Here is a 26262-nt window from a genome sequence, read left to right as displayed (position 1 = left end):
GTGGCAATGTAATAATTTCACATTTACCTGTGACTCACCCAGTACAATCCAAAGCTTGAAGGCAAAATTTTATGTTTAGTTTTTATTATTTCCTTCAAATGCTTTTCTGTGCATTAAAAGTTCATTTTCAGCACCATAGGCTTACCAATTTTTTATGAATAAATTTTTGAGATATTATCCTAAGATAGCATAACATTTTCTGATAATGTTTGCCACCCTCTCAAAGCCCACTGTTATTTCTATACATACTCAAGATATTATTTGTAATATTTCTAAATATGGCACATTTCATTAGAAATCTGATATCTTGAACAGAGTATTATATGGAGCTTCTACCTCCTAACATTACAGATATACTTTTTAGTATTGGTTACACTGATAATTCTATTTAAAATCAAATATCACAAAATTCTTTAAGTAAAATTATTAATGAGGTTATATAGAAATTATATTGTCTTTTACTTATCAAAAATATAAGCTGGAAAAATTAATCTTTGAAGTGAGAGGCTCCCAATAACACAATAGCTTAGTTTTCTGACATACAAAACAAGGAAGTCTTGAGATAAAATGAAATAGTTTGTTAAATTGTTATGCAAAATATATATTATTATCCTTCAATTCTTTTTCTTGTATTTTGTTCTGCTTTGAGTCACCTACATAATATAAACTTTTATCACTTAATGATATGTGCAGCCACAATATGTTAGTAGCACAAATCTTATCATCATACAAGTTCCAAAGAAACAAAAATGTTGTATCTTTAGGAATATGCAAAGTTTGATAGCCATTACTACTGGGAACTAGCTCATCCCCAAGTCTATCCTGTTTTCCAGTGCAATGTTATAGTAGTGTGCCATCAGAGTGCCTAAGTATGATAAAAAAAAATACCCTCAGGTAAGAAAACCAAAGTGCAAAGTGGGGAGATAGTATTCATTTCCAGAAATATTCTAAGGTCAGAGCCAACTCTACCCATTGGCAGTGAAATTCTAAGATGGTCATAAACCATCTAGAGTTGAATGTGCACCTCAGCCTGCGCATTCAGCAGGCTTTGTTGATGACTTGCAGGACCAGCCTAGACGTAGATCCTTCCTTTGCTTTGCAGGAAGTCAGAAGGTTCCCTCTTCATGTGCTGCAGGTAGCAAATTACTTCTAAAGAAATAGTATTTCAAGAAGAGCTATGACATACCACTAAAAGGAAACTTACTATTACAGATACAGGTGGGCATCAAATGGAAACACATATTGGCATGACAGTTGGATTTTAGGAGGAAAGATAATTGCAACATTAAGCCTGATTAAAAGTCATGAGAAAGCTTGATTTTGTGTACAAAACCCTTTTGGATACTGACTGACCTGGGTCAAATCCTTTTGGTACCAATTGTGCAACATTGGACAAGCTACTTGATTGTTCTCTGAGCCTCAGTTTATTCTCTTACAAGATGACAGAAAGTCTACCTACCATATATATTATAATTGCATGTGGCTTGCAGTGGACCAAATGCTTGACACCAAGCAAGTCCATGACAAATCTTGCTTTGCTTAGTCTGAATAGAATATGAAAATATAGTTGATGTCCTAAGTAGGATTTTCTTTCTCCTAAATGGGGTTCTCAATAAGAAGGTTGTAGTGAAATATAATTCAGGGTCTACTAATTAAATTTCGCATGGTCCCCCCACTGCCAGCCACCTGTTGGGTGAGCTGGAGGAATTATAGACAATGACCCTCATTGTGCATAACTGTAAAAAGAAGAGCTTAGTTACTTCTTTACCTATTAATTCCATTTAAGATTTTTTTTAAATAGATGCTTTGCATCTATTGAACACTGGTAACTGTTGAATTACTTGAATTAAATAATATGATGCCATCCTATGGGGAACTTGAGTATGTTATTGGGAAACTGTAAGAAATGTAGACTTCCTTTCGCTTTATCAGTGCTGTGTGGAATCTGTAAACGAAGCTCCCTGTATTCACCCCAGGCTTTTCTGAATGGATTGTGTCAATATAAAGATAGGCAACTGCTAACAACCATGTTAGGCTTCTTTTCTCCAGCATTTAAAGCTTTTTCAAAAGGAACCAGAGGGTGAAAGAATATCTCTCCAATAGGTGCCCAACAAGAAAAACAATGTATTTTGGCTTTTCCTTGGCCATTGACCTCTGGACTAACAATAGTTTCAGAGAATTTTTCAACTCACTGAGGATATAATTTGCAAACAACAAAATGTATTTTTATTCTATCCCTCTGCTTTATCCCGATATATGGTGTGTTTCTAGTCTTTTTCTCTTACTTGAGGGTTGATCATTTTTCTCTAGAGCTCAGAGGATGAACACTCTTGACCTAAAAGTCTTTGAAGAAAGGAATGGGTGCCTGGCAGTTCAAGTCCATTGTTCTAAAGTTTTATTTTCTGTTCATGTTATCACTGGGTGATCCATGGGGGGCAGAGGCAGAGGCTCTGTGATTGTTCCAGAATCTGAAGCCTTTACTAAGATACATGAAAACAGAAGGAAACCACACATGATACAGAGAGGCAGGAGTCCAGCCTATTGTTTCTTTAAGCCTGGTGCATTCAACACAATGAACTTGGCCCAGTATTACATTGTTTTGTTTTCAGAAAAACAATCACCTTGACTTCACAGAGAATAGCTGTGAGAATATTGACCTACTGGCAGAGCAGAGATACTGACCAGTCAGAATGAACATTGCCCAGTCAGAATAGACAACAGCTGTAGCAGCCAGTCTGTCCATGCTGGCGCATACCTTTTGCCGTTAGTCATTGCAGAAGCTGCTGAAAATACAGAAAGGGAGCGCCCTTGGGGAGCGCCAGGGGACTCTCTGAGTCCCCTGTTCTACCAAAATTGAATTTATTTTACACTAACAGATGTATTTTCAATTAACAGAATTTTAGTCTGTCTCTAGTTACTGCCTCTTTACTGTTTCCACTAACAGAAAACTCCTCATAACAGTTCTATATTTATTGCTGTAACTCCTCACCTCCTATTTTCTTTTGAACACATTGCACTCAGGTTTTGGTCCCTGATATCAGCTTTCTCTGGAGCTCAGAAGTCTTATCAAGGTTAACAACCCTGATAATACCAATCCCTATGGTTAATTTTCAATCTTCTTACTCACATTTTCATCTGCATTCAACAGAGTTGATCACTCCTTCTTTCCTAAAATAGTTTCTTCACCTGTCTTCTAGGATGCACTTTCTCTTGTTCTTATAATGCAGGCCATTCCTTTTCAGTTTCCTTTACTGGCTTCTCTTCTTCCATCTTCCAGATGTTGGAGTGCCTTAGCGCTCAGTCCCCACCCCTCTTTTCCTGGCTTCCTATACTCCTGTTCCAGGGAATTTTATCTAGTTCTCTGCTTTAGACCTTAGACCAACAGACACTCTGGTGACTCCCACATTGATATCTCCAGGCTTACCCTCTCTCTAAGCCTCCCAAGTGCATGCACAACACCTCCTTTGATGTTTAATATCATGTTCTGAATAGATCTCTGGATTTTTGATCTGCTAGTCTATCTTCTACAACTGTGTTGGTTCCCCAGTCTTCTCCAACTCAGTAGATACAGCTATCATTTACCAGTTGTTAGAGTACATTCTGAAGTTCAGTTGGTGATACCTTCAAAATACCTCTTGACCTGAATGCCTGAGAACCCTTGTTTAACCACCATCATCTCACACCTAAACTACTGCAATGGTCTCCTAACTACTGTTTATTTTCCCTACAGCCAGCCTCCCACCCCCTGTAACCTCTCTGAACTTCTCTAATCACTCCAACCATTTCCTCCTCAGGACCTTTGCATTTGCTCCCCCTTCTGGCCCATCTGCTCCTCCTCCACAGATTTGCAGGGCTCATTCTTTCATATTAATCAGTGCTCCATGCACAGGTCAGCCTCAAAGAAGTTTTCTGTTGATTGACTAAATTAGCATCTTGACGCAGACACCGACCTTCAGTGTCCGTGGCATCATGGATGAGACATGAGACATTCACACAGACTACCAAGTCCTGTGTGGAGGAAAAGGGATGGCACAACTACCCCTTGAGGGGGATGACCTAAGACAGGCATGATCACATGGAGGCCCCAGGGAAGGACTTGGGGGACTATGGAGAAAGGGGGTGATGGACCCTCACCCCTCAGCTTCGACAAAGCCTGAGTCCTCATTCTGCCTGCAAGAAGTCTCCTATCTCTTGGCTGCCTTACTTCTCCTGCCTAACTTCAGCCTGAAACAATGACAGAGGTTGGTGCAGCCCTGTGCTGGAAAGGGCAGGTTCCTCAGGTCTGAGAAAGAATATATAAAACCCTGTGAAACCTGCTTTGCTAAGAATGCTCTCAATTGAATAATAAAGGTCTGGGCAGGAAATGAGTTTGCTTCCCAGAGTTTTGTAGCCCATTAGCTAACACCCCTGACTCAGAATAGGCCCTAAGAGTTCTTTGTATGATATCTATTGTTTGATCCTTACTGCCTGACAATGATTAATGAACTTTACCTGTATTCCTGGGCAAATTAAAAGCCAATAAAAACCCTGTGAAGGAAGGATCGGGACACTCTCCTTTGAGAGAGTGGCCAAGCTGCTCCGAGGCACCCCCCCACCCTTGAGAGAGTAGCCGGGCCATCCCTTTTCCTCCACAGGACACTGTAGTCCATGTGAATGTCTCATGTCTCATCCATGACGCCATGGACACTGTGGGCCAGTGTCTGCGTCAGCACCTACCCCTCCTAAATTCACTACTCTCCATCCTCTTTTCCCACTCTAATTCCTTCCGAGCATTTACCTTTATTTGACATCATATTATGTTGCTATTTGCTGATTGACAGGTCTGACTCCTTACTAGAATATATGCTCCATGAAACATTCCTGATACAAAATTATAAATATAGAAATGAGCCCATTGCAAGAAACACTAGAGGTCATTCACCTTAGCCACCCAACTGATATTTAGATCAGCCTCAAACTCTTTCTGTTGTTTGTGAAGTGAATATTTTTATATTGAATCACATTTACCCACTGATCTTACTATTATTTTTCACAGAGAAATGACCTCAATACTAAGTAAAAATTTTACCAAGGACAATATATACTCTTCTGACAGCATGTAATTAATTTTCCAGTATAGCCCATAGAAGAAATTAGTCATTCAGACAATTGAATGTGACCATCACTAGCAGCATGCATAGAGCCAGAACAGATTTTAGGGTAGTGACATTTTGTACCAAATGTGCAAATACAGTAAAGTACAGAATAAGCAAGGACTATGTATTATTGAACAACAGTTGGTGTCTGAGAAGTAACATTAAGTTGTATTGTCTAACTTCCTTCCTCTATATTTCACTCTATCCTTATTAGGAAAAGGTGAGTTATTAGGAGTTGTTATTTAAGTTAAATATGCCAATTTATTATATAGTTAATATTCATTCTTCTTAAGAAGTACAAAATAGGTCAAGTTGTTGTTTGATGACCAATGAAAGACTTTATCCAAAAGGACCATTATTGAGCTATAATGTATTTCTTTAGATTTTGCACCAATTTTAGTTGTCAGCAACTTGTCACAGCCAATAGTTTTTATCCTTCTCCCTCTCCTACTCCCTATCAAAGTCTCTAAGATGTCAAGCATTCTTTCCTTGTGTACTGGTGAACTGTATTGCCCTGGTGAGGGATATTGATTTCCCATTACTCCTAGATGTCACATGATGCATTTCTATTCGTTGTAAACACTTACAAGACTGACTTTTATTTTGTCCTTCATCACATCAGCCTGCCAGGGCAGGACATCTGTAAATGAGGCCCAGTGCATTTATCAGACACTCTTCCACCTTGGTGCTTAAACGAATAATGCTTTCAGGGTGTGTCTATATAATAAAGCTTGTTCTAAAAAACCCACTGCTCTCTTGACAGAGCCTCATGGGAAGGTCCCTTAAAAGTAACAACTACATTTACTTTTCATATCTACTCTGGGATTGACTTATTTGCTTTTTTTATAGGCATTATTGTATTTCACTGATGAATGTTGATTTCAGAATTAGCCAGGAAAAGTCATATTGACCTTTGCTAGTAAGAAAAACTACAGATAAAGAAAATACATTAAACAACACTGTGACATAGGCCTTTACAGTACATTAGATTGCTTGGGCAACAATAGTTTGGGGAGTTCATTGGTACCTAGAATACACAAAGCCCATGAAAGAGTCAAGTTCTTTAAGCATTTTAAGTAAGGATTTATACTTTGCCTTGGATTTGTTTTAGTGATAAATGTGATCTGCCATCTCTACTACTTGTTGACAAAAGCCTACTTCAACCAGAAAGCCAAGATTTTTCCCCAAAGGTTTTTAATCTTTTAAATAGCACATGTGCCTCCTAAGAGAAAACTCCAAGAGGTTACAGAATTCATTTGCCCTTGCATGTTGGGGACCACCCTGCCTGGTCTCAGGAAGCCTGTAACCCCCCGTGACTTAGGCTGAGTGAAAGACCTCCACACCAGGAGCCACAAAGGAGACAAAAACTTATTTCCCTGGCATGAACACTGCCTGTTCTGTGCCTAAACCTCCTAAGCTTGATCAGTTAGCCAATGACGGGTAAGATTTTCCACAGAGGGAAATGCCTAAGACAGGCATGATCATGTGGAGGCCTCTGGGAAGAGACTCAGGGGCTGTGGAAATGAAGGGGTGATGGACATCAACCCCTGCCCCCTGGTCTTTGTTAAAGCCTGAGTCCTTGTTCTTAGAAGTGAGTAATCCAAGTCTCCTGGTGGCCTTTGTCTTCTCTGTTAACTCAGGCCTGCGGAAATAGCAGGGGCAGTGCAGCCCAGACCAGAAACAGCGGACCCCCGGGGTAATCAGGCCTGGGACATAGAATATGCAAGATCCTGTGAGATCTGTTTGCTGGAGGATGTTATTAGATTAGAATTTGAGGGCATAGACAGGAAACCAAAACTGCCCTTTGAGCCCTGTTACTCCTTTCAAATGTTAAAACTCCAATCTCTGCCCAGAATCACAGTGGGGGTTCTGTCTGCACCTTCGTAAGTCACCTACTTCTTTTGATTTTTTCTGCCAGACTGTAAATCCACAAACTAAGTCTGTATTCTCAATAAAAACCTGCTTGGGAATGGAGACAAGGAGCTCTCCACTAGAGAGAGTGGCCATTCTGTCCCTATTTCCCCACAGGACCTGGTTATCTCTGTGTATGTTTTTCTCATGTTTCAATGAGCATCCACAGCAGGGATGGATACAACTGGCTGGTATCTGCCCCACTTGAGGAGAAAAAAACAATAGTGAATATTAAGAGAAAATGAGAGTACAATGTATGAGAAAGGCTATTTGTGACAGGACATCTGAGAATTACCTCCCGCTGTCTCTCTTTTGTCTGTCATCCACACTTCCTGCGGGGCGTCTCTGATGGTTAGCTTGGCCTGACAGCCTTTCTGCTTTGTCCACTGTGGGAAGCGATCACCCCACTTTTTAAAATCACATGTTTGTTTACATTCTTTTTTCTTGTTCTCTGACATGGTTGGACATATTGCATGAACTTCTTTACTTTTACATGGTAAAGGTAAACATGTTTCTTTGACCATCCCAACATGCATTTTAACTAACTCCCCAAGCATTAACTGCCTCATCTCACAATATTTACATTTGACTTCCATTTTCTCTAGTCACTGTTTCTTCTTCTCTGTGGTCTTTGGCAAATGGCTTAATCTTTGGGTTATTCTGTGATTCCAATATACCTAGTTTATAGGGGAAGAACAATATTTTACTCATAATACTGAATATATGGTTGATGTGATATTATTTACAAAAACAAGTATTTATTGTGTTACCTCTTTGTACCTAAATCCATCCTGAGTTTCCATTAACATGAAACTTTAAAAGGATTTTTTGTATGCCTTTAACTTTGAGAGAGCTCCATTCATTAATTGAACAAATATTTGGTCTCTTACTGTATGCTGAGCATTATTTCAGGAATGGAGAATATAGTAGTGAACAAAACAAGGGGAAAGTCTGTAGCTCTCAAGAGGTTACATTTCGATGGAAACGATGGACAATAAACAAGCATATAAGCAATATCTGTTATATGTCAAGGTTTCCAATGATTTTTTCAGTCTAGTGATACCAATTTCAGCAATTTTGCCAACTAGAAGAAGCATAGGTTTGCTGAAAGAAATCTGGCACTTGAGATTCTTAATAAGAAACAAAAATATCACCCAAAGCAGGAATACAATTCTTCAGGCCACCACTGATCATTGTCATCTAAAATCCTGTTGCTAGGACACTGCTAAGCACAGAGAAGCTAAGGACATGTTAGAAGCTGGGGGAAATTTTGATAGAATGTTGCTCTGATACTCATGGATCTAAATTCAGGAGGAACAGAGGAACACAAGGAGAAAGAAATATGTCTGGAAAGGAGCTTTTGAAATCATTTAAAGCTTAATAATCTAATGCCTTTAAATAGTAGATATATAAAATATTACATTGAAAAGTGTTGGTATATTTTATTAACATTTAAGAATCTATTGTCAATTCTATTCTGAAAGGTTATCAATACCTTTACGTAAAATATAATGTAATCTACCCCTTAATTTCCTCAAAAGCCGGGTGGCCAGTTCTTGACCCCCAAAATAAAACTTTTGTTCTAATACTATGGCTTTAGTTTTGCAGGATAGAGTAATCAGTGTTATTACATTTTATTCTCTCATGGTTCTCTAAATAGAAATGAGGCCTCTTCATTTGATTTGGGAAATTGAATGCCAGACTGATAATTCAAAACAGTGCTGCTTTCAAGCTTGAGTTCCCCTGCATAGTGCCAAGCTCTCTCCTTTGGCCCTGCAGCATGCCTCTCAATGAGAAAACGTGGGGAAATAATGATCCCAGTATATCCTGAGACCATCTTGCCTGTATACTTAACATTGTTCTGAAAATCTGTCCAAATATGGTTCATAAATAATAGGGCCACACGTGGGATGGAATCATGTTTGGATATATCAGTCCAAATTACACATCCAAATGTAACTTGAACACCAGTGTTCAAATGTGATTTTTATTGCTATAGGCATAGTAAACTGTAGCATGTAAAAAATGAGATTAGGTATGTACCACGGCACTGCTCTTTTGTTTTTATATGGGAAATATGCCCATCCAAAGGGAAATTGACTGTTTCTCATGTATGAAGCAAGATACAAAGCTGGAAGTCTGTTCATCTCCATGAACTGGTGAGAAGTGGCTAGAATAGCGTGTGTGATACAACACGCCTAAATTATGTTTACATCACTGAACCACAAATGTGATCGGCCTCTGCAGTTATTGTTTGGTTTAGTATCAGAAAGTAGTAACGGAGCTTTGAATTACTAAATACTGATCGCATTTCTTGAAGAACAAAATAGATGAATATTCTGTAGTATGCAGTTACAGAAGCAGCCTGGGTCTGTCCTGGTCTCAGCAGCCAAACACATCTTGTCTCATCATTCTTTTAATTCAGCATTTTAATCTCATGTTCAAAATACATATTTCACGTTTATGCAGAAGGAAGGAAAATCATAGCTCTCATCACACTTAAATGCACTTTGTGTACAAAACTGGCTGTACATCTATAGTTAACGATGCCAAGAGACTCTCAATATTTGCTGTCCATCACCCATTAGTCAAATTTCCCTCAATCAGTCTGAGTAGAAGCCATCTATTTCTGGGACAGTTGCTTAGTACACAGGAATTACAGTGAGTCTTGCTCAGAGCAGGGTCAGATGAAAATGAGGGCTCTCTTAGAGTGGGGGTGGGGAAAAAAGTAGTTCAAAGCTCCTCCAGGAACAGGCTTTTGGTAAGAGACAAGCAGGCATGACTACCATCAGCAATTCTCAACTAGAACCAGATATAGCAGGTAAAAATTATTTCAGCTCTGAATAAAAAAAATCAGTGCAGTCACTTTTCACAGTTAAAGACGGTGTGACCTAGCAGAAAGTATGTATTCTTTGGGCTGGGTTGTGCTGCATGTCATGTTGTGACAACCCCTCTGAGGCAAACTTTCTCATCTGTAACATGGGTTAATAGCAAGCAAGGTTTTGGGATCATTTCATACATAAGTAGGAATATAAATAAATAAATATTGCTTAGGGTAATGCTAGAACACTGCAGGTGATCAATAATTTATACCCAGATATCCAGATTTCTTCAGCCTTTCATTTCACATATAGTAAACTTACCAGCTACTCTGTACACAGTAGCAGTGCCCCCCTCCCTGACCATTCGAGTCTTCCAGTGCTATTTCTGCAGGTCGCCACAGTGTGACACGTGTTGCATGAGAATCCAGTATTCTCCTATGCTACCTTCTTCCTCATGAGGCCACCTCATGTGTCTCTTTGAGAGACAGCACCCTTCCCTATGGCTGTCTCCCAGAGCCCTCTGGGAGAACTCTGATCTCAACAAAGTTCCAGTTAGAGACCTCAGGAGGCCAGTGCTATGCAATGGATGAGGGCAGAAAAGAAACAATGGTCTTTATCCTTTTTCACCTGGATCCTGAAAACAGACCAATTGTCTTCTTTGGCTTCACTCTCAGGAAAAACCTGACCTTGGAATTGTGCTGGGAAATCCACCGTGCTCTTTGGCCATTTGCTTGCCTCTTCCCTTGGTCTCCAGCAGTGCATGATATGCTGTCCAGGCATTATTCCATCTTCCCAAGAAGCCTGTGAGATTGATATATTGAACCCCAATTTATGGATGAAGAGACTGAAACCTAGAGAAATTCAGAACATAGTCCACCCTCCTCTTCCTATCTGCTTCAGATAAATACCTGGGTTTTTATTAGCCGCAGATACACATTCTCCATTAAGATGAGCCCAAGCTATCCTGAAAATGGTGCCAATTCTTATTATTACCATTCCACTCTGTCAAATAAGGCCAGAGTTTGCACCGATTCAATAGAGAGTCTGAAGAGATATGCAGAGTAGGAATTGAAGTAATAAAAACCAGAGTAGCAGGGAGAGAATGGAGGCAGAGTATTAGGAGACTAAGGAAAATAGCATTGAAACACAAAATGTGCTAATTATAAAAAAAATATTATAAAAGGGACAAATCTAAGAGAATGTATTGTATCATCTCTTTTTATTAATGCTTTTTAAAATTTCTTAAATCAAATGGCACCAGCTACTTCTCTCACACCTTTCCCCAGACTCCCTGCCCTGGTCTGTTTTAAAAAGAAGATGGATAATGCCATATTCCATAAAAAGAGCAAGAATTTATCTCCTTTTTATTCTGATCTCTATTTCCTTAATTCGTCGTTCTATCTCCAAGTACAAGTGGGAAATAACAGGAACTATATTTTTGGTGAATGACGTTTTGATTCCAGTCTACAAGAAATCTCTAGAGATTACTATCAAACTAAAGAGAGCATTGTTCTACTGATAATGTTTTGTGTTATTTATCTAGGGCTACTGAAAGACACTTTGGTTATCAGTCTCTTTATTTGCCAAGCATAATTTTTTGTGGGAGATGTCAGTTATATTTATCAAAAGGCCAAGTTCAATTTCAATTCTCTTTGCAGAAGCCTTGCAAGTAACACAGAAAGAACAAGATCACATCAGATGCACTTTAATAAAATGCAAAGGTTCACAAATATTATAACCAATGCATTTTATTCTGATATTTCAGATGGAAAAGCTCTAATGCTTTGGGTTTTCTGAATTTCCCAAATTACATGCCCATTTGCTGCTAATGTCTGAAAAACAAGGAGAGGTGAGACCAACAAGATATTTGCATAGATACTAATAGAAAGGGATGATGTTGCATCAGTTCATTTTTCTTCTTGCATATTTCTTACTAACAGCTTGATGTGATCCATAGATCAAGAAATTAATGGACATTCAAAGCTTTCTCGTATATGTGCCTTTCTCCAAGGCCCGTTTTCCCTTAACAAGAATTCACAGCAAAGAGGGAAGTGGAGTGGACGTGAAAACACCCAACATGTTCTGGCACTTGATTAGTAGCAGCCCCTCTACCAGCTGCACAGATAGAAGTCTTAGAAAAATTTAACTTTTTATGTTGAGATAGCGGATAGTGGAAATCTTTAGTATTTTGTTCATTATTTTTTCATATTTAAGTTCTTTAAAATATTCACTAAATGTACAACTGGTAATTTAATGAACTGATAATTTAGCACACTCTTTGTTCACATGCTGGTTATAAACCTTAATTTGATGCCTCTCTCTGAAAACCAGCAGCAGGTGTGACACCTCATTTGCATCTGTTTCTCTTTCTTGTGAAAGGGAGGTCATCCCGGCTGGTTTTGCCTTCACAACAAGGAGATAACTAACGGCAATTTGGGAATTAATTCACTGTTTCAATCTTATGCTAGCATGTCTGGCCCTCCATTGTTTGGTTGAAATAGATGCTCAATTGCAAGAGAGTGGGACAGGAGTCTTTGGCATTTTTCCATTGCGTGTAGTTACTACCAGTGGTTCCTAAAAGTCTCTTGATGTAAACTGAGGATTTTGGTTAAATGAATCATATCCTTTTACTTTGTGTTCTTACATAAAACATGCTGTTATAGGGTCTATATTTTTTAAAAGTAGTGAAACAAAAATTACCCCACATATATAACATATGGATTACTTCCTTCTTATAAAAATTTAAAATCAGTTCTTCAGAAGAAAGAGAAAAACATGTATAGATGCAAATCAAGTCTGTATTGGTTTCTTATTACCACAGTAAAGAGGAGAGCGGAGGATGTAAGTTACAACTGCATTTTGATTTTGAGTGCATACCACTGCCTAATATACATAAAATAACCATCACAGAATGAAACTGATGCCTCCAACAGCTGGCGGCATTTAAATGTTTTTTTTTAAATGCTTACAAAAAGTCCATTTTGGGGTGTTTTGCTGCTTAGGTATGAGACAAATCACAAGTGTGTTTTTATGTTGATTTTCTCTGACAGGACTGGGAATTCCCGCATTTCATGGGAGACGTGGATGTAAATCTCCCTGGGTTGCATACACCTCACATGCAGTTCAAGATTCCTTTCTTCCAGAAGATCTTCAAGGAGGAATATCACATTCACATAACAGGTATGTTATAACTTGGAACAGGATTTGTCTTAGGATAGTGCTTAGGGTAGTGCCAACTGCTCTTAAAAGTGAACAGTAATGCTTTAGAGGTGTACATAAATATAATTTGATTTCTTATTCCCGTAATAGTACAAGGTGGTTCCTAGCAGACTGGAGCTCCAGCCTGTCACTCAGGGACTGACCCAGTTGGTAGCTTTAACAATTTCCATTTCAATATCCAGCAGGCAGTTGGGAGTAAAGAGAGTGGGGAAAATAATTGAAAAGGCTCGCCTCTTTCTTAACCACCCTGGCTTGGGAAAGAAACAGCTCGACTTCACTCACATTCTGTTGGCAGTAACTGGCCAGATAATCCCACGTAGAGTCAAGGAGAGGGGAGAAATGTAGGCCCCCGATGGGCGGCCACTTCTGGTGTCAGACCTGGTGCTTAGCACAGGATTATCAGAGGGAAGGACAGATCTCTAATATGGACAGTTAGCTAACTCTGTACCCTAGGGAGTATATATAGAGTTAGACCCATTCCCAAAGCACCCCACCTTGCTTTTGTTCATCGGTGGGTTTCCTTTTCACAACACAGAGCTCAGGAAATTTTTTCTACCTGAACAGTCTTTATGCTTTGTTCCTTATCTGTGCCGGAGATCAAAACAGCGGTATCCTCAAGCTCCCAACAGACTGTGTGCCTTGAGGGAGCTGGGCCTCTTCTCAATGGATGGAGTACAATCCTCCTTCTCTGGCCGAGCTCGTGTTTGTCTCAAGTGCTTCTCTTGTGGCTCCTCAGGTTATTTCATCTTCAGAGGTGTCCTGCTTTTGAAACACCTCCGATAGGATTTATTATTACATTCTTTCATGACATCGCAGTCATTCTCATCTAAAAAAAGGCTACGTTTACATTTCATACCTTTTTTCTTGATAAGCAGAAGCAGACAGCTGAATGATCCGATGAAGCGTGGCATTAGTTCCCAAGCTGTTCAAATGCAGGTAGCCAGTGTGTGTGTTTCAAGGAAAATGTCTGAGGATTCCACACCTGCTATAATAAAAACTGCTAAAGAAATCTGTGCTTACTCCACCATCTGTGCTGGTGAATAAAAATAGTCTGAACACAGAGAACATGAATATCCAAGTACTGCAAAAAACCCTCGCGTCTCCACTTGAAGGCTGTTTTCTGCTTTCAGGATGAAGCGACCTTCCTAAATTGGAGAATGAGCTCATGAATAGGGAAGATGCAGCAGGTTTATTTTCCTACTCAGAATGAATGAGGCCCATCTATTAAATTCACTGGGTAAATCCATCAATTTGAGTTCAGGTCACATAATGTGGTTTCTGAGTCCCCACTTAATCTCTGCAGCGTGCTACCCTCTTGGACCTCTAAAACAGCTATCACGCACATGGCATCATCCCGGCCCTTTGGGTGGGCTTCTGCCCGGACCATCTGTTCCTGCTATCAGCTCTGTCCCCGGCCATCATAACACTAATATTGTCTCTGATTGAGTATCAGAATCCCTGTTAAAAATATACTGCTTGTGTGCAAAATATCAGGTTTAAAAAGAGGGTGGGGAGATTCAGAGAGACCATTGATTAGAAAACAAATCAAGCTATGAAAAGTAATTAATTTGGGACTGTTTTACATGGCTTTGTGTCAGATATGCTATGATTTATAGATGGGGCAGGTTCAAGTTTCGTGGCACTCAAAGCTTACATCATTTGGAACGCTCTATTTGAAAACATGAATACAAAAGAACAATCGAAAAATTATACTGAAGGCCTTGGAAGGGGACCGTGCATACAGAGGCCCCCTGAAGCTTTAGAGTCATTCATTCGCTTTGAGTTAGAGACTCCTGTGCCTCTGAACTTAAACCTTCATCCCACCAAGTATTACTCTGTAAAATCTTAATGGAACCTGCATGTAAATAAAGTTTGCCAGAAGGTAGAACTGTATTATGATTAAGGCTTTTGTGCAAGGCATTGCCAAATTATGCTGATTATCATCTCACCTGGGGAACTTCATAAATGTACAGACTGTTGGGCCCCATTCCTAATGGTCCCCACCCAGTAGGTCTGGGCCAAGGCCAGGCAATGGGGCTTCGGAGAAGCTTCCCTATGTGATGCTGGTCTTTGGGGAGTTCTCCATCCAAGTTGAGGTCAGACTGTCTCCCTGAGTCAGGCCATGAGTACAAATGTCTGGGTGCCTGGACCTGCCAGGGAAGTTTTTGAGGATTCTGCAGTTTAAATTAAAAATAAAATAGGGTACATATGGGTTTTGGGGTAAAGGGATTCACCATAAACAATTTAAATTCACTTTGTGGCAGATGATCAGGTGTCTGCCTGGATCCATCCATGATAAAGTTTTCTAGGAAAACAGGTGATAGATTTGGAAGCTATAGAAAGACATAACTCCCCCCTCTTGTTTTTGTCACTTTCTTTGTTCTGGTAATTGGCTGAAGAGGTGGCTGAGTCTGCTCTGGAGTACCATCTCCTGTAAAGGTCTTTTACTCTATCTGCCATTATAAAATCATTGCTTCTGGGCAAACCTAAGTAAAATTTCCACAACATGGTGCTCCATGTTGTACTTTAGTATCCTCCACAGTTAGCCCACAACTTTCCAAGTGCATTGTCAATGCCAACTTGATTAGCTTCTCCAAGTGCTGCTTCTTTTTATAGGGAGACTTCAGGGCTTTTCTTGATAAGCAAATATGGTATCATCCCTGGGATGATTAAGCATGGAACCCTCTATCAGTGGTTATCAAACTTTAAGTGTCTGGGAGTCACGTGGAGAGCACCCAGAGTTGGACACCTGAGGTATATGCTGGAGCCCGGGGCCTCCTGTTCTCTCAAGCACCCCAAGGGATGCTTCTGCAGGGTGCCAGGGGCCACACTGACAAACACTGCTGCTGAGAAACATTTTCTGTCATTGGAATTCCTCTCATCTCAGCTGTTTTCCTTTAAAAAAAAATGGTCAGGCCTTATTTGTAAAATAAATATGCTAAGGTGTGGACACTGCAGGACTGAATGGCTGGGCCCCTCTGGACAGGCCAACTTCATGACTTAGGGTGCCAGACCCAGGCCTCCCGGCTTGTCCTCCTTGACCCCGAAGCCTCAGAGGTTGAAGGGCTGGCAGGCCAGGCTTCACAGGCTCATGCGGAAGGCAGTCTGCATGGCACTGGCATCCAGGGTAGCCCCCAACTGCACTGTCTAGTCCTCGGGGTCTCAGATGATTTTGAAGCCAAAGCTGAGGGTGTTGTGACAAAGGTAGATGTGTGGGCACTCCAGAAAGATGAATGGGTCAGTTTTGTCACCTCAGCTTTAATTTCTCTTTATACACAACTCCTAAAACAAAGGCCAAGGGTCAGAATGCAATTTCAGTGGAAATGAAGTGGCCAGTGAGAAAGGCATATGGGAAAGGTCTGCCCATATGGGGGGACATGTGGAGCTGGGGCCAGAACCAGAGGTCCCAAAGCTGAGCATGCCTGGGAAAGGTCTGGGGGAGCACAGAAGAAACTGGAGCCAGGAGTAGGAGGGGATCCTATGGACACCCGCATGGCTCTGTGTTTTGCTTTCTCTTCTGTATTTGTTCTGCACCAGAAGAGGCTGAACAGGACTGCTAGAGTTCTCTAAGGGGCAAGAATGCCTCTACTCTGACCTCAGCCATCATTGCTCTATGACATACAAGGACGTTCAGTGCATGTTGGGATGATGGAATGTCAAGGTTTGGTGCCTAGGCCCCAGCTCTGCTACTGACATGTGGCATGGCCCTTGCCAAGCTCCTTAGCCCCTTAGAGACTCAGTTTTCTCATCTGTTAAATGGGGATCATTCTGATACTTACCCCTTGGGTACTGTGAGAATTGAATTAGTTAACACGAACAAGGCACTTAAAACACTGACTGCCGTGTAGGAAACACTCAAATTCTCACTATCTTTACCTACAGCTTTTTCATTTACTCATCCAAGGTTTGTGTTTTCTATTTAATTTAAAAAAATTAGACAGCCAAGAAAGGGCACTCGTATTATTTATCCAGTATTCTATCTCCAGTTACTGCTCCAAGTCCTCAGGAAGGAGGACACTAAGAATGGAAGAAATCTCTCCCCCAATGACATGCTCTGGGTATAGAAGGTTCTCTGATGCTGAAGGCTTCCCATTGACATTTTCAAAGCATTAAGGATTTGTGTATTTTTTTATCCCAATTCCAAGCTAGTTTTATGTATGCGTGTCAGAAATAACTTGAATTGTTGCATCTGTTTAGCTCATCTGGATCCCCCTTGACAGATGGTTTGTTGTAGTATGTATGAGCTTTCATTTCATAAGCTGGGCTACAGCTTATAAAAATAAATCATCTCTAAGGGTGTGTTAAAATATTTATTCTGGGAATGTTGACTTCACTAACAAAGGGGATAAATGGTCAGTGCTCAGGTCACATTGGTGTTTTTTAGCCCAATCCCAAAGTAAATGCTAAATGCAACCATATAATTCTCCCCTCTGCACTCTCCCCTTTTACCTATAAGGTGAGTGCAAGGCGGATTCAAAATGGGATGTATTAAGTCTCTGGAGGCAAGAGAGGAATGGCCTCTCAATCCAATCTCGGAAGCTCCTCTGAGTCCTATTAATGCCAGTCCCAGTGGAAGTGCTGCCATCTGTCATCCCAGCCAGACAAAGGAAGTGTCCCATTGGTGGCCATCATCTGAGTAAATTAGGAGGGGGCTGGGGAAAAGGCCAGAAGGAAGGTCTGTGCCTCTGCAAGGAGTGCATTCTCACTGTTGGCACGATGATGCCCCCGGGAACCCTTTTGGCAAAAATGGAAAATGTTGGAGAAAACAAGCCTGTGCTGTGTCTGCGTTCTATTTCAGTCCCCTGACGGGTGTGAGGGTGCAGGGGCTTTATGATGGTGAGAGAGCCGAAAGTAGTGGACAAAACCCTCTTTTATTTCCAAAGGTGCGTGGTTTCTGGCAAATGAGTTCCCAGAGATTATTTTTAAAAGATCTCTTTTGTGTCAGTCAGATCACGGAAGTGCTGGGGAGGGCAGGACGGTGGTCCATCCAGCAGAGTATTCTGTCTGACAGAATTAGCCAGGGACTTGTTAGAGGGAAATATGATGCATCCTGTTCACCAGGACAGTCCCCCAAGATCATGAATTTACCCAGAGCACACAAAGACCTCTTGCCATTCTCTCAGTTGTGAATTTTTCTAAATTTTTCCTGAAGCAAATTCCATTTTCAACACATTTATACAGCTCTAAGAATGAAGTCTGTTTACTTCTCCATAAAGCAGCAATTCATATTGTTTGTCTCAAACTCATCTTCTTCCAGGCACATGAGTTCTCGCTGCCCCTGGGCTAATCTGCCCAAACTGCGGTGCCCTGTCTTCATTTATGCATATGTGAAAGTACTTGTATAAACTCACGTGCTCCTCAGAAACTGTCTCCATGCTCAGAGGAAGAACTTGAAATATATAGTTAAAACATAAATATTTTATTTGCCCAATTTCTAGAATACATTAGATTTGAGCAGTGTCCTGGAATTTGCCAGATCATCGTGACATGTATTTGATTCAAAAGATAGAATTCACTCATTGTAGTATTTTTTGACTCGTTATTTTACATTTACTTGTTAATAGACATTTCTGAGTTAACATGTGTCTCAACCCAAGCTAGGACCTGGGGATACAAAAATGAACATGACAGCTCCCAATCTCAAGAATCTTCAGTATAATCTTCGGTACAAGCACATGGCTCTTCCTTTCTCTTTTATCTTCACAAGTTTCTACCCCTCCTTAACATATCAGATTATGTCCTGAAGGAAAAGCCTACCACTTAGGAAGCAACAATGAGAAGAGAGGTGCTTTGAGAAGCTCTAATCATTTGCTTTTAAGTCTTAAGAAGGTATTTTACTAAGTCAATGAAGTCATATTAATTCATAAATTATTTAGCAAATATCTTCAATCTACTAACTGGTCCCCTCATGGCCCAAGCACTTCAAGTGGTTTCTAGATACCCATCAATTTCCTATGAAGGGACAAGGAGAGGCTCACTCAGTGAGCCCTGTTGTCACTGCTCATGTCTGGAATGAGAGGACATTGAATATGGCCAAGAAGCCTGTTACAGGAAACTGTTGTTTCTTTAATTCTCCAAGACTCATCTTCTCCAAGGCCAGGGTTTCCTGTTGCCCCACAATGGACACTGAATGGCTTTGTGGAACGTGACTATTTCATGTGTCTGCTCTGGGCATCAGCACCTGGCCCAGGGGCAGCGTCCACTCGGCGTGTGCATGCTTATGTCACAGTGCTATCGCAGTGCCAACTGGGAACTACTGAGCAGGAGAGATTTTTTTTTTTAAGTACTATGATTGCATATTTGAATCCTGAAAGTTTTGTTATGTGGTGGAAATATCAGTCCTTTCTAGGCTTTTCTTAGTTGCAAAAATAACACTTTCCTCCAAATTGTTGTCATTTCCTGTGGTAAGTGAGGGTGATAGTTAATGAAGGATTCTTTTAAAACTAACTAGCCAAGGATTCTCTGGGCTCCCACAAAGTAAAAAGGTAAAATTATAATTTTACCATTATACTATCATTTTTGACAATCAGTAAGATTCATTAAAAGCACAGAATCCAAGAAAGAGGTAATCCCACCAACACCATGCAGTGATTTCTCATTAAAGGAGACAGTGAGATATTTCAACAAGGAGATTAATAGAAATAATGTATGGATTTTACCCTACCTCCTTGCTGATTTACATTATGTTATGTCATTAAAACAACAGGGGGAAAGGCAGTATCTCTCAAATGATGAACGCTGAAACACCAAGCCTCTTGTAATGGTTGATTGTACATTCACAACACACGTGGGGAAATGAAATAGAAGCACTTTCTATTTTTTTCTTTTTGTGTCTTATATCCTTTCCATGTAGGATATTTCAGGGACTCAAATTTATTTTCTATGGTAAACAGTGTTTTTCAGAATACACAATCTTTTTTTCTTAAGGGAAGCTTTCTCTATCTGGAAATTGTATATTCCATCATTTTGCTCTAATGGCAAGATTTCCTGGCCCATCATAAAACATTAATGGTTAGGCCATGTTTCTTTCCCAGGCTCATCAGGGAGACTCTTAGAGGGGAAGATGCCGTAAGGGCTGTATAGCTCAATCCCCTCAACTTGCAGGCAAGGACACTGAGGTCAAGTTGTCCCATCTGATTTTGCCTTCTGGTTTGCTACATCTCATAGGGCAAAAGTAACTTTTTTTTAAGAGGAAAAGGCATTATCAAGGTCACAAAACATGGTATAGGAAAATATAAGGAAGAAGGATGATTAAGATGAACATCCTTCCTCGGTACAAATGGACAAATGGACCGGGATTTATGTCAAGTGGTCTGAAACAAACAAAAAGTAAGAAGAGCTATTTCTTCTAAATTTTCAGCAGCTTCACATTTTGGCTGATTGGTTAAGACAGTGCTGGGAAGAACAGTGACAGAGCCATAGAGTAAAATAAGGAAATACAATATCAGTAGGGATTCTGCCTCCATCTCCTCTTTGCCCCCTGCACTTTCCCACCTCCACATGGTCTCTTGGTTGTGTGTGTGGTATTGGAGGGCACTATCCCCTGTTCCTGGACCTCAAAATTTGTGTATATTCAAGACCTTTTCTCAGGAGCAACATTACTGCAACCTACAGAACAATTACCAGTGGCTAAAGATTTTTAACATATTAAATATGCTGATTCACAAAGCATATTTCCATATTAGCTACACACTGGGTCCTCTTAGAAAACTGTTTCTGTGATATCAACCCATTAATGCCAGTGCACAGCATTCATTCTGCTTTATCCAAACCGATCTCTCTATTCTGTCACCAAGATCCTATAGTAACTGAAGTGAAGCAAAGAAACTGCAGAAATAATACGACCCTACATTTTGGCAAACAATGCATTTCGGGGAACTTCAAATATAGCTTCACATTTATCCTCACAATAGTCCTTTGATGCAGTTACATTGGTTTTATTCTCTATTTCACAGAATAAAAAATTGAATTCACAGAGCTAGTAAGTAGGAGGATTTGGGGGAAGAGGACAAAACAGAACTCAAAGGCATCTTGGTCAGTGTCCTCAATTTGGAAATGAAATTATTGAGGTCTGGAGAGCTTACCCAGGTTACCCAAGGTTGTGTTATTCAAGTTCAGTATTAGAACAGAACCTTCATCTACTGATTCCGGACTGTGGCTTTTGTCACCAGGGCACCATTTCTTGCCAAGGGGCGAAGATGTGTCAGAGCAGTGTGATGATGTCCATTAACTGGTGTCAAGCTTCCTCCCATCCCTTCTGAATGTCCACACTGCAGGTCACATGAGCAATAACAGAAAGTGAGTCTTTACTGCCCAAGTTTAGTGTCAGACTGACCTGCTAGCATTCATCCTAGATAGTAGAAAAGTAATTTTAAAGTAGGAAAAAAGCACCTCCTGTCTTCAGGGTTTCTTAGTGTGATCATAGTTCCATCTTTATCCTCAGATTTTTGTTTTTCCTTTGTCTATAAACATTCACTGAGCATATTTTCCCACCTCAGGAAAGCACTCTTCTCCAAGCTCCATGGACTTCCCTTTCTTTTCCCTGATTCTCTGCTGCTGCCTGCTATCTTTAGTTGCTGATATCCTGTTACCATAGAAACAGGGAACCCTTTATGGAGGATCACCCTATTCATGAGTTCATAAAAACGACCTAAGAGGATACAAGTCTCTCTAAGGGCCCTTTGTGAATCAAGAAGGTGATGGTCAGACATACAAGTTCAAGGACCTCCCCCTAGCCCCCCGCACCATTCAGCCTGGCTTTATAACACATACAGCTCACAGCAAGAGAATCAGTACAAATCTCCTACAACAGAGAAGCACCCAGAGCACCTCTCTCAACTTGCCACACTAGTGCCTCCTGAACACTGGATGAAAAATCTCTGAACTTTTTCATTTCACCTGTCACTCACTCATCTCTTGCCTTTTTTTCGTATAATATTCTTCATGCTTTTTCTTCTCTATCCCCTCAGCCTCTTTATTCCACATCATCTGATCTTTTCCTATTTGCTGTTCTATCTGTGGCATAATAAAGACAAACTAAAAGAAATGTAAACCTTTCCAAACTGCTCCCTGTCCTGCTTTCCTTTCAAGGACCCCATGAATTACTACTTTTCTCAAAATCCTTTCTACAGAAACAAGCCCTCAGTTTTTATTTCATTTTCTGCACATCTTCAGCATTTATGGTTGGCTCACTCATTGGGCATCTCTCCAATGTGGCCTCTTACTACTCTGTCTGTTGGTATCTCTGTCCTGTTTCCCAACTAGCTGATGGGTTCCTCCCTGGGAGGCAGAAACATACATCCTTAGCATTTCCTAAGGCATCCTATGCAGTGTCTATTATGAGCACAGTAAATGTTGGGTAATGATGCTCACCTTTGCACTTGATTGCATTTTACTGGGTTTAGCTTTCTTCATTTGTTTTCTGGTTGATTCTTAGTAAGAACCAGTTTTTGTTTGGAAGATCTAGAAGGGCAGGAGTGGTTTGAACTTAACAGTGCCAGAAGTTATAAATGTCTCATCGTATCTGGAAATATTTCTAGTGTTCCAACTCACTTTGTAGTTTAGGCATGCAAAATAAATCATTCAGGCAAGAGCCCATTATAAGTGTTATATACCCTATATAGTTGAATAATTTCAAAACAGGCAGAATTATAATTTCCCTTCATATAGTTTACATAAACTCTCTTCGTAGAGAAAAATTGTACCTTCCCATGCAAATGAAGACATTATCATGGCTTAACCAAAGCTTTGATGATATTAGTAATAATTACTGAATTCCTATTATACCAGGCACTGTGCCTAGCATTTCATAATCTCATGAAAAATGCTAGCAGCTTTCATAAGTACTATTATATTCTGCATGTAAGGAAATTGGGGTTTAGAGAATTTAAACAGAGCCAGGATTAAAACCCTTCAACCTTGCATATAATAGGAATTTGAACATGTGCAATGAGGATGATAAAATACTTTCCTAAACTCCTTACAAAGTTATCTTTTTATATAGCTATATATTCTGTTAGGGCACATATTGCAAAATACATTTTTATTATTCTTGGTTTAATAAGTTTGCCCAAGATCATATCTCTCTCCTGTCCCAAGAGCTCTATCATCATGTAAAGCAGTAACTTAATAATATTCAATAGTGATATCTTCTAATACAAAATAAAATAGTTTTGACATGATGCATATAATAATTATAACCAAAGCTTCCAGAACCTGTTACACATGTCACCTAATTTGCTACAGAAGATCTATGAGGTGGGTATTTCTATTTTATTGTGATAAGCTTAATACTGTAAAACTTATAATAAATGATGATTATAGTAACAAATAAAATAGAATGTACAGTTCATTGAAAGTTTTCCCACATTTTTCATGTGTAGATTTAAAGATATCACTAAATAATATTATTGTAAAGAATATATTGTTTATAACAAATTGAAAATACTACAGAAAGTCACAGTAGTTACCATCTTTCCAAATGTGTTTTCTAAAAATAGTTCATTAGCTTTGGTTATATTTATGTCTGATAAATGCATTCTGTTCAATGAAAATTCAGTGCAATTATTTTTGAAGTCTTCAAGTGAATGCTCAAGCCTTATTGATCCAAATCACATCAACTAATGGTCCAATCAACAGGTTACCTATAAACAGCAATGCTACTCTGATGGATGTGCTGTTGTGCTTACATTGCAAAATGATTCGTGTCTTGCCCAGACATAATCATAAAACTGTAAGAGATGTTGAATTATACGTTGGGCTTCTCTAAGAATTTTATTAGATCTTTGTTTTTGAACATTAATTGAAATGTTGTGAGAATGACCTATATGGGCCCAAATTTGAATATAGTTATGGAGCCTATAAGACAAGGAGACTTAATCTGGCTAATGTAAATGCCATAAATTATGGGCTGTGGGACTACAGTTACATTTCCATATGCCTAGAATCCACTTAGGAAATTCCCTTTGCCAATTTTCCCTTAATGGCAGCACAGAACTCTCAAAAAATTAATTGTTAACAGGTCCAAAACATTAGCAATTTATACTATTATACCATTATCTACATTTTATTGGAGAAAACCTTATTGCAGTTTTATGGGTCTTTGACTAACGTGCAGTATTTCTTTTTAATGCAGGTAAATGGTTTAACTATGGAATTATCTTTCTCGTCTTGATTTTGGATCTTAATATGTGGAAGAACCAGATATTTTATAAGCCTCATGAATATGGACAGTATATTGGCCCAGGGCAGAAGATATATACAGTGAAAGACTCAGAAAGTTTAAAGGATTTGAACAGAACCAAACTATCCTGGGAATGGAGGTCCAATCACACTAATCCTCAGACAAATAAAACGTATGTCGAGGGAGACATGTTCTTACACAGCAGGTTCACAGGGGCTAGCCTTGATGTCAAGTGTCTGGCATTCGTTCCAAGTTTGATAGCATTTGTGTGGTTTGGATTCTTCATTTGGTTCTTTGGGCGGTTTTTGAAAAACGAGCAAGGCATGGAGAATCAAGACAAGACTTATACTCGCATGAAAAGAAAATCCCCATCGGAACATAGCAAAGACATGGGCATCACTCGAGAAAACACCCAGGCCTCAGTGGAAGACCCTTTGAACGACCCTCCTTTGGTTTGCATCAGGTCCGACTTCAACGAGATTGTCTACAAGTCCTCCCATCTAACATCGGAAAACTTGAACTCACACTTGAACGAGCCTACCAACACAACAGAAGCTGCCCCTGATCCAACGACTTCCAAAAGTACACCCACGAACTAGACTCATTTACTTGGAGAGAGCACAAAAAGCAACCCTGAGTGTAACTTTAAGAAGTTTGTCTTTCCTTTTGTAAATGTAAGGTTTACTTTGTGTTAGGTAGAGAAATACAAACAATGCCACAACGGTGCTCAACATGCTTTTCTAGGACTCATTGTTTTCTATTTGTATTATGATACACGTGCCTACTGTATATCTAACAGCCCCCTAGAGATTGCTTTTCACAATTGCACAAGCTATTTACTGACTTTACAGCGTAGTAGATTAGCTGGTTACCTGTGTATCTGATGTTCAACCATAGTGGTGCCTTGAGACATTAAACTGTTTTTAACTGTACCAGAAATGAAGTGTGGAGCAGTTCTCTAATCTACTTCAAGTGGGGTTTTTTGTACACAATTATTTTGATCTATAGTTGGTATCTGATCAGGAAACAAATGTAGTCTTGGTGTGGCTCAGGAAGTATCTCCTGGTTTCTTATTCAGCAGTGGAGTTGGTGACTTTGATAGCTGGACTGCAGAGACACATGGTGATAACCTTTGAATTTGTAATGGCTGTCTGCCAAATATAAATACAGATGCAAAATTCCCTAACAGGAGAATGATAATCCAGCATGGGTCACTACTTGTGAATCGTGACTTTCTCCAACAAGTAATTGCAGTTAGCTGATAATACTTAATTATGTTTTCCTAATTAAAGATAAATTGCTACTTGATTAAAAATCCTGCCCTTCACCTTTGGGAACAAAATTTAAGAGGCACAGTTGGGTGAACTCTGAAATTTATTGGCATTTACACTAAGCCCTAGAAAACCAAGGAACTGAAGTTTTAATCATGTGAGGGGATGCACAACCTACCATCTACATTATTTGTACATCTTCCTGTAAATATGGTTCTGGACGGTGAAAACTGAAAAACATATGCCAACCCTGAGCAAGGAAACTCCTCTACAAATCATGCAGTGGGATCTCGTGAGGTAGAAAAGATCATGCATGAGAGACTCTGTTTAGTGGCTTGTTTTGTGTGTATGTTTTTTTTTAAGAATTACACATTTCACAATAATAAATAAGAAAATTATATATCACTAATTATGTGATGCTATTTTTTTATAATAGAGGGATTCAATGGTATCTTAGTTTGAAACAGCCCCCCCCCATTTTTTCTAAACTCCATGCCAGACAAGTTAAGAAATGAAACACTCCCAACTTGCCTTTAATTTTGTTCCAGAAATTATGGTAATATGTTCCTTGAGGGGGTTGGGGAAGATCACTTTTAAGGCAAAATTATTTTCCTGTCACATACTGACATAGCTATATTTTGTCTTTATGATTTTTTAAATCTCTGTTGTTTTGATCTATCTGCTTTTAAGCTTGCAGCATGCTGAATTTAGCATGCATTATA

General features: G+C 39.6%; 1 protein-coding gene across 1 annotated transcript in view; it reads left to right on the top strand.

Moving 5' to 3' along the window:
- The window catches only part of TMEM117 (transmembrane protein 117), a 401294-nt gene extending 375349 nt beyond the window's left edge, over positions 1 to 25945 (top strand). The window contains exons 7-8 of the mRNA XM_028532914.2: positions 12919 to 13048; positions 24222 to 25945. Coding sequence (XP_028388715.1) covers positions 12919 to 13048; positions 24222 to 24868 — 777 coding nt within the window. The 3' untranslated portion in view covers positions 24869 to 25945. The remainder of the gene's footprint in view (positions 1 to 12918; positions 13049 to 24221) is intronic.
- Positions 25946 to 26262: the final 317 nt, after the last annotated feature.

The sequence above is a fragment of the Phyllostomus discolor genome, chromosome 2, assembly GCF_004126475.2.
Source record: "Phyllostomus discolor isolate MPI-MPIP mPhyDis1 chromosome 2, mPhyDis1.pri.v3, whole genome shotgun sequence".
Taxonomy (NCBI): Eukaryota; Metazoa; Chordata; class Mammalia; order Chiroptera; family Phyllostomidae; genus Phyllostomus; species Phyllostomus discolor.
This window is presented reverse-complemented; position numbering and strand designations above follow the sequence as displayed.